The following is a 9,082-nucleotide window of genomic DNA, read 5'->3' as shown; positions in this document are numbered from 1 at the left end:
ACTTGCCGAGTGCTGTTATCCAACGTATCCTACTCATGGTTTACACCCCACTCCACCTCACTGACCCTCACCAGTGCTGACAAGCAACACCTGCAGGGTGAGGGTTTGGTTCCTGTCACAAAGCTGAGCCAGTGAAGGGGTTCTGACAGCATTCATTGCCCCCACTGGCTTTTCCCTCCTCTTTTCCCAGTGGTTTTCACATCCCGTGGTGTTTTTTCTTCTTCTTAGTCCTTTAGCCCCATCTAGTGCTAAAGCCAAATAAAAAATCTTTGTTCTTTAAATAAGCTGAAGGAAAAGCCTTTTCCCCCATCCCTGGCAGTGTCCCAGGCCAGGCTGGACAGGGCTTGGAGCAGCCTGGAACCGTGGAAGTTGTCCTGGCCCATGGCAGGGGGTGGCACTGGCTGGGCTTTAAGGTCACTTCCAACCCAAATCAGGCTGGGATTCCTTCACCAGCCCAAATTGGTCTTCAAAGTCCAAACCAGAGCACGACTCCTTTGCTCTGTAGGGAATCCTGCAACTCCTGGGTGACTGCAGGGGGAATTTTGTGAAAGCAATGTCCTGGACAAAAGGGTTTTGCAGCCTGGGAGAAGAGGAAAGCATCAGGCAAAACCCAGCATCATCTGGTTTAGTAAACACTGTCTGGCAGCCCTGCGCAAACCTGTTCTACATTCTGCCTTCTCCAAAATTCATGACATATAAAATGTTCTTACACCCCTAAATACAAATTGCTTGGAAATACTGCATTTTTCAGTGCTCTAATGCTAATTATGATGTAGGAAAACCTTTTCTTCCTCCCAGGCTAAGTGTCTTTTGGTAGAAACATTATTTAGAAATGGGAAATTCGAAAACCAATACATTTTACAAGTCAAGGCTTATGTTCTCCTTCCCATCACTTTGCCTTAGATGCAAACAAAGATGAAGGGGGTGGATACATTAACCTGATATTGTATTAAACTGGGATGAAAACCTACATTTATTTTCTAACATTTGCTAAAACAGTGCAGAACAGTGACAAGCACAAGAGCAGAAAGGCTGCCTGTCGATGTTACAAGAGTCCTGATTTTTATTTTCCTGCCATGAACACGAGATTAGATCATCCATTATCAACCTCTAAGGCTGCACAGATTTGTCAAGTCTCCCAGAGCAAATACCCCCAGCAGCAAAGCAGGTAATTTGGGAAGAAGCCTTCTGTGGTTTGCATTCCTGGCACATGAATTTGGGCATTCCATTTGGGAGAGTTGGGGTAGTCCTTACCTGGAATTTCCACTATAAATAAACTCGAAGTCTTGCAGAATTCTGGGCTATGAGTTCTGTTTTTATTCTGTTATTATCTCAGACTTGCTATATCCACACTGACACACAGTTAACTGCTCACTGTGGAAACAAATGTACTCAGCTCTGGGTAATTCCCAGCATAATTTAAGCACTAATTAAACAAAATAGATTTTTATTGTGATTCTTAAATATTTCCCCAGTGCAAGGAGCATCCCTGAAGAAAAGACACCTCAACAAACATTCAGGAGCATGGTAGTGAGGCAATATTGAGGATTGACTTATTTAACACAAGAGAAGGGACAGCAGCAGCCCAGGGAGGAAGAACATGCAAACTAACTCCAATTTTATCAAAGTAATTAAATCTTTGTCTGACTTTTTCTTCCTTCCAAGCTGACCAAGGGCAGATAAATGTGGGAAGGCAGGGCAGCTCTTTGGTAGTATGCTTCCCACTCTGGCATCAACACAGCCCTGAGCTCAGGGGGAAAGCTTCAGACAAGGGGATTGAGGCCAGCACTGCTGGAAAGTCAGATTGGACCAAACCTAAATTGCCCAGTATTTTGTCATGATTAAACCCCTACCTTTGTACTGCAGTCACAGCAAACCTTCAGCTCTCACCAGGCCCAGCTGCCAAGAGATGAATCCTCCTCTGCATGGTGGAGAAAATTCTCCAGTAGTTCAGAGGAGCAGCTGACATTTCTAACTCTGCTCACATAAAACCAGCCCTGAGCTTCCCTTTGGGAACTGCCCTGCAGGAAAACCATGGTTACTGCACAAGCTGAAGCTCTGGCTTTTTGCTCCCTCCCATCTTGTATTTGCCACATGTTTCGGGGTGCAGTCAAGCCTCATGCCCAGATCTGGTTCACTCCAAAACAGGATTTGAGGTTCAGCACTGTACACACACAGATTTGAGGATTAATGTGAAACCAGCCAATTCTACATTGTTTTGTTTGCCAAAACCTTCCCCACAGCAGCATCCAGACAGGATTAGTTACCTACACAGATTTTTTTTCTAAAAGCCAGGCATATTTTGGCAGCTGGGTTGTGCCAGGGCTGGCAGCATCTCTTCTGTATTCTCACTGCCCAGCTGAGACAGGACTGGTGCCCATCAGAGGGCTCTGGCTTTGTTTCAGCACAAAATTGCTCAAAATATCTGCAGTGCTGCTTGAAGGAACTTGTTTGACAGAGCCCTAAGACAGACCAAGGGCGTTTCAGCCACCAAATGTATCTGTGTTAGAGGAAGCCATAAGAAAGGCCATTAACTCAGCCTGGAATCCTGCTTAGGAACAGCAGACAGCAGTTAAGGAATACTCCAGTGTTGTGTATAACTGCAGGCTGACATTGCTGTGTAAACATGTTAATAATATTTAATAACATTTAATTCAAAGTCAACTTCACTGGCCTCTGTTACAGTGAGCTAATATGTTAAATCTGACAGTGAAGTTTTCCCAGATCCTCTTGAACAGGCAGAACCAGCATTTCCACAGCAAAGCTTATAAATGGTAAGAGCTGTTAGCAGGGAAGAAGCTTGTGTGAGTAGCAGAGTATGCCAGGAAAAAGGATATTGGGTAAGAAACTTCCTAAGGGCAATGCAAATGCAACTTTAAGCAGTTGTTGAACCCAATATCAAGAGTGGCAGGGAAAACCTTCATCTAAGACATTTAATTTTGAAGGATGTCAGATAAGCCCTTCACCTGCTGCAGGTTTTGCATCGCTTCCATGTCTCATCTTATTTGGCCTTCCCTGGGAACAGGTCCTGGGTAGAAACATTGGATTCTTAGGCAGTTTCCTGAAGAGCTTTATCTATGCTGGAGTCAGGTTTGTGCCTCATTGCTGACTGTGACTCCTCTGGGCATCTCCAGGAGCATTTTGGTGTTTCCTGGGGAGCAGGGAATTCCCTGGCATCATCCCCAGACTATTCTGAGAGAGCTACATGTGTGTGTTGGGGGAAATTCGTGCCTGGCACTTGCCAAGAACTCCTCCCAGGCATCTGCAGTCACTTCTTGGCCTCCTCTGGAGACAGAGGAGTTCCCAGGTCCCTGCTGGCTTCTGCCCAACATCCCCAAGCAGGTCCCACTCTCCCCTTTTTTCCCACTGCAAATTGAGCAATTACTCTTCTGTTATTTGTGAGACCAGCTGCAGGATAAATCTGTGATGTGTGTTTTGGCAGGGGGAAAAGGGATAAAAGTTTTTTTGTGGTGGGTCTAGAGGAGTTTGATGGCTCCACAGGGGTTGTGGGTTAGAAAGTGATGCTGAAGGAGGATCTGGTGTTGGGAAGCATCTGGGTTTGGACACCCACAAGCCAAATTTTGGCTCCTAAACTGTGACTTTGCTGCTTTCCTGTATCCTGAGGATCAGCTGTGTTAAATATCTCCTATCTCCTTCCCTAGCAGAAGATGTCCCTGCCCATGGCAGGGGGTTGGAACCAGATGGTTTTTGTGGTCCCTTCCAACCCAAACCGTTCTGGGATTCTACGATTCTGACCCATGACAGAAATGCCGTCCCAAAAAATCAGTCTGATCTCCATTTTTCCATCAAACAGCTAAAAATCATGAGTTTGGAGTGCCTCCTTTTGCTCTGGGGTTCTCTCTGGAGACAGGTGAAGTCCCAGGGAACCTACACAGAGTTTCCTAGAGCAGAGAGCTTGAGATGGGATGGGATGGGATGGGATGGGATGGGATGGGATGGGATGGGATGGGATGGGATGGGATGGGATGGGATGGGATGGGATGGGATGGGATGGGATGGGATGGGATGGGATGGGGCTGTCCCAGGCACCTGCAGGACATTTGGGGCTCCCCTGGAGATGGTGGAATGTTGGTGATAGAAGCCTCCCATGAGGTCACACAGCCCCCTGAGGGTTGACACAGCCCCCTGAGGAGTCACACAGCTCCCAAGGGGTCACACAGCCGGGCTCCGGTGTGCAGTGTGAGGCTTCAGCGGCCTCATCATGACGTGGACACGATGGGCCATGGTCACCATCGTCCTCCTGGCTCTCCAGAGAGCCCTGACAGTCCTGGTGTCTCTGGTGATCCTGCTATCCCTGGCAGCCCTGCTAGCCCCCAGGGCCCAGCCCCCCATGGAGGAGGCAGGTACGTGGGCAGGGAGGGGCAGGTCCCACAGGTCCCCTCAAGGAGCATTTAGGTTTCAATATCCTGTTGACAGGAAATTTAACATTTTTCTGTCTGATGCTCAGCTGTGCAGCGGAGCAGAGAGGCAATGGGTCTGGCTCAGGGATGGCCTCAGAACACACAGCTATGCAGAGCGGTCCCTCCCAGGTTCCAGGGCCCTGAGCTGCTTCCAGGAGCAATGCCAGCAGGATTGCTGGGGTTGGGTTTGCCAGCTCCTGCACCGTTTGTTTGGGATTGTCATGGGTCAGACACCTGGCACCTGCCTACATGGTGCTCCAGAGGGGAAGGGACAAACAGGTCCCCAGAGCCATTGCATGTTTCAACCACAGTTCCTGCCATGGAAAGTACATGGAAATATTTCATTTGAGCTTCTTTGTCCTGTTCACAGCTGTGGCTGGAGGCAGTGGAGATCCAGGTGCTGGATCTGACTCTCCTGGATCCTACGTGGCTTTTGATTTGTTTTGGGAAGTGCCAGATCAAGGCCCAAATGTGAGCGAGGCATTTCCTGCAGGTATGAGAATCCAGCCTTGCCTGTGTGTGCTGTGTCATTCCCTGAGCCCCTCCCTGTGCTGCTGGTTAGTGAGGACAGGGAAAGCCACTGAGTGTGACAGGAGCTCCTCAGGGGGGTCTGGTGTCCCTGAGCTTTCCCAACTCCTCAGCCAGACCAAGCAGCACCAGGGTCACTGCTCAGTCCTGGCTGGCTGCACAGCCCCAGAGGAGATTCCAGGGATTTCTGTGGTGGGAATTTTTCATTCTTTCCCTGAAGGTCTGAAGAATGAAACTAGGTTGGGAAACATTTCCTGGCCCTTAATGGAACAGTCTGAATTAATGACTTTACTGAAGGAAACACTTCCAGGTACAAGTAACTCTTAACCACAGGAGTTGTGGAGCTGGGCTTTCAGATTCCCATGAGGAAGGGTGACTTGGAATTAAATTGGCACACTTTGTGTCTAAAGTGCTGGAGCCTGAGCATGTGGACAAGGAGATACCTCAGGAAGACCATCAGGAAGAGCCAGTCCCTGAGGGAAACAGTGAGGCCCTTCAGCCAACAGGTGAGTCAGGGAATCCCTGTCCCCTAGCCATCCCTCAGGGTGGAGGTTGTGGCCATTCCTGTGCCAGGGACACACACTCGGACCCTCTGTGTGTGCAGTGAGTGCCCACCACCCCTCACACCCCATTCCCAGGGATTTCAGAGCTTTGGGGATTTCCTCCAGGTGTGTTCAAGAGATTCAGCAGTGCTGAGGACAACAAGACAGACCCAAACATTGTGGAGGACATGGAAAACACAGGCACAGTTGACGCTAAAATCACCTGGAGTGTTTTTATCAGAGCCTTCCTCGTGTCTGTGGTCTGCAGCCTGATTGTTCTGCTGCTTCTCAGGGTGGCCCCTGCATGGGCAAAGGACATAAAAAAGTGAGTGACTGGGGTGGGGGGGGGGTTGCCAAATGTTGGTGCTGGGGGGATGAACCTGCCGTGAGCCATTTCCAGGGTTGCCAAGTTTTGGGCAGGGTAGCTGATCTGCCATGAGGCGTTTCGAGAAACTGAGCTCTGGATGCCCAGTTGGTCACTGGCCAAACTCAGCAGATTTGTTCTGGGAGCTGCTGCCCCCTGTCCCACCCAGAGCTCTCTATGCCCTCAGCTCCTGGCTGCCACATCCCATGGGATAGCCAGCACCACTCCACATCCTCACTCCCACCACAAACACAGCCATGGCAGGGCTTCAGCAGCCTCCTCTCTCTCCACAGGCGCCTCACGGCTTTGAGAGTCAGTTCTGAGCTCCTGGACAATGAGACTGAAGACAAGGAATTAGTGGTAGAAGTCTAAATAAAGATAAGCAGCACAGTGGTGTGTGTGAAAGTTTTGGGTTAGAAGGAATTCTTGCTCTCTGCTCCCTTGTCTGGAGCCTCCACGTCATGCAAAACCCAGCCCTGTTAGATCAGGTCCAGAGAAGGCCATAAAAATTATCCCAGGGCTGCAATAGCTCCCTGGAACAGAAATCCTGCAAGATTTGGAGGTTTTCTCCTCCTCATCCTGGAGGTGAGAAGGCTCCAGGAGACGTTGTTGTGACCTTTCAGTGGATAAAAGGGGTCATGGGAAAGACACAGAGATATTTCTTTATCAGGGTCTGCAGTGGCAGGCCCAGGGCTGAGGGTTTTACACTGCCAGAGGGCAGGGATAGATGGGATATTGGGAAGGGACTGCTCCCTGTGAGGGTGGTGGGGTGCTAGAATGGAATTCCCAGAGAAGCTGAGGCTGCCCCATCCCTGGAAGTGTCCAAGGCCAGGTTGGACAGGACATGGAGCAGCCTGGGTTAGTGGGAGGTGTCCCTGCTCACTGGATGGGCTTTAAAATCCCTTCCAACCCAAACCACTCCGTGACCCTAAGGTCATGGTCAGGCAGGCAGTGCAGGAGCTTTGCATTAAAGCAGATTTTTAAAGAACTGAGCAGCTTTGTTGGTTCTTACCAGCATTTAATAAATGTATTTGTATTTTCTTCTTTCTGGCACATTAACTTCTTAAATACATGTGGCCATATTCCATATTTTAACTGAGTTAAAATTGTGAAATGAAACAAAACCAGTCCTGAATAAAAGAACAGGGTGAACATCTTACCTGGAGATACACAATACTATAAAAGCCAAATGAAAACTCACTAAAATTCCCATAAAACACAGTGCAATTTTGAATATTGTATAAAAGCATTTGCAGGTTCCTCTTTCTGTAAAAATACCCCGTATTTACAGAGATTCTTAAAGCAAACAGAACTCAGTGTTGTGCAGGAGGCACAACACTAATTAAAAGATTAATCATTTACATTGGAGACATTTGTTGAAGCTATCAGCGCTTAAACCTAAGGGACTGAAGGACAAGAAATGGATATTGCACGTGTGCAAGGGATGGGTTGTTCAGTAGAACAGTGAAGTCTGTTTAATTTGCTACTCTGGGATTTTTCTTTTAATAAAATTCTCCTGGATGGCTTCAGGTCAGGATACTGACAGGAGGGCAACTCTTTCTTTCTCTCTTTCTCTCTTTCTCTCTTTCTCTCTTTCTCTCTTTCTCTCTTTCTCTCTTTCTCTCTTTCTCTCTTTCTCTCTTTCTCTCTTTTTCTCTCTTTCTCTTTCTCTTTTTCTCTCTTTCTCTTTTTCTCTTTTTCTTTCTCTCTTTTTTTCTCTCTTTCTCTCTTTCTCTCTCTCTTTTTCTCTCTTTCTCTCTCTCTCTTTTTTTCTCTCTTTCTCTCTTTCTCTCTACTTCCCCTTCACTGCAGCCTCTGCAGCAGCAGCACTTTGTTCCCAAGCTTTGCCAGACCCTCCCAGAGAGGCTTTGTCTTCCCAGTGGGGGTTTAAAGAGAAGCCTTGTGCTGAGCTAGGCTTTCTCTAACCCCAGAGAGCCTGGCCAGGGTGTGTCCTGAGGCTCCTTCTTGTTGGAAAAGGAGTCCCTTGGCCCTGGAGATGGATGAGTCCAAGGTGGCACCTTGGCCATGACGTCCACCAGAACAGAAAGATTTTGAAGATCCCCTAACTCTGCACTTCTAGGAAGAAACAGCCTCCCAGAATAACAGTTCCTGTTCCAGTCATGTCCCTGTTTTGCCACCTCAGGTGCTGCTCCCCCTCATCCCTGCTTACTCCACCCAGGGCCACGGGCCCCTGGAGACCATTTCTCTCTTCTTCAGCATGGGCACCTGCGAAGGCACGGCGCCTCTGGGCAGGGGGGGCAGCAGGCGGGAGGATTCAAAGCTGTAGCCTGCCAAAATGCTCTTCTGGGGCTCCTTGAGCACTGACCAGAAGGACTCAGGCCTGGCTCGCAGGCCCTGCGCTGCCTCGGCCCCCAGCCGCTGCAGGATGAACATCTTGGAGTCCTGAGGATTCCTGGCCTGGGCACTCCATGGCACTGATGGGGTCCCAAGAGGGACTTCCTTTTCTCCTTCTCTTCCAAGAGGAACTTGAATTCCTTTGAACTGGAGGAAAGGAAGAAATTTCTTTTCTTTTTCTCTCGCAAGGAGATATTTCACTTCTCTTTTGAGACTAAACTTTTCTCCTTCTCTTCCAAGAGGAACTTTCTTTTCTCCTCTTCCAAGAGGAACTTTTTTTTCTCCTTTTCTTCTAGAAGAAACTTTATCTTCTCCTCTTTTGGGATGAACTTTCTTTTCTCCTTCACTCCCAACTGCATCTTTTGCTTCTTTTTCTCTTCCTCGTCCAACTTTCTTTTCTCCTTCTTTTCTGAGAGAATCATTTCTTTCTCCTTCCTTTCTGAGAGAATCATTTCTTTCTCCTTCCTTTCTGAGAGAATCCCTTCTTTCTTCTCTTCTAAAAGAATCTCTTCCATCTCTTTCTCTTAAAGAATCTCTTCTTTCTCCTCTTCTGAGAGAATCCCTTCTTTCTCCTCTCCTGAGATAAGCTTTTTCTCCTTCTCTTCCAGGAGATTCTCTTCTTTCTCCTTCTTTTCCAAGCTGAACTTTCTTTTCTCCCTCTCTCCTGAGATGAGCTTTCTTTTCTCCTTTTCTTCCAAGGGATTCTCCTCTTTCTCCTTCTTTTCCAAGCTGAACTTCCTTTTCTCCCTCTGTCTTCAGAGGATCTTTTCTTTCTCCTCTTCCTCCTCTGCCCCTCTGAGCTGTTGCTGCCTCTTTGTCACTCTGCTGTGGCACTTGGCCCTTGGGCACAGCTTTGCCCTTGACTTGGTCAG

At 48.2% G+C, this 9,082-nt stretch overlaps 1 protein-coding gene across 1 annotated transcript; it reads left to right on the top strand.

Annotated features, from left to right (window-relative positions):
* The first annotated feature begins 4,222 nt into the window (after window positions 1-4,222).
* On the top strand, window positions 4,223-6,227 carry LOC148182408 (uncharacterized). The gene is made up of 6 exons (XM_088068209.1): window positions 4,223-4,382; window positions 4,792-4,914; window positions 5,170-5,259; window positions 5,360-5,455; window positions 5,618-5,816; window positions 6,149-6,227. The coding sequence occupies exons 1-6, from the start codon at window positions 4,223-4,225 to the stop codon at window positions 6,225-6,227; spliced, it is 747 nt and encodes a 248-aa protein (XP_087924335.1).
* The last annotated feature ends 2,855 nt before the right edge of the window (window positions 6,228-9,082 follow it).

Source organism: Pseudopodoces humilis, chromosome 30 (genome assembly GCF_049639895.1).
Source record: "Pseudopodoces humilis isolate 2021_Gansu_Grassland_sample_001 chromosome 30, ASM4963989v1, whole genome shotgun sequence".
NCBI lineage: Eukaryota > Metazoa > Chordata > Aves > Passeriformes > Paridae > Pseudopodoces > Pseudopodoces humilis.
Note: the sequence above shows the minus strand (reverse complement) of the source record. Positions and strands in the feature narration are given on the sequence as shown.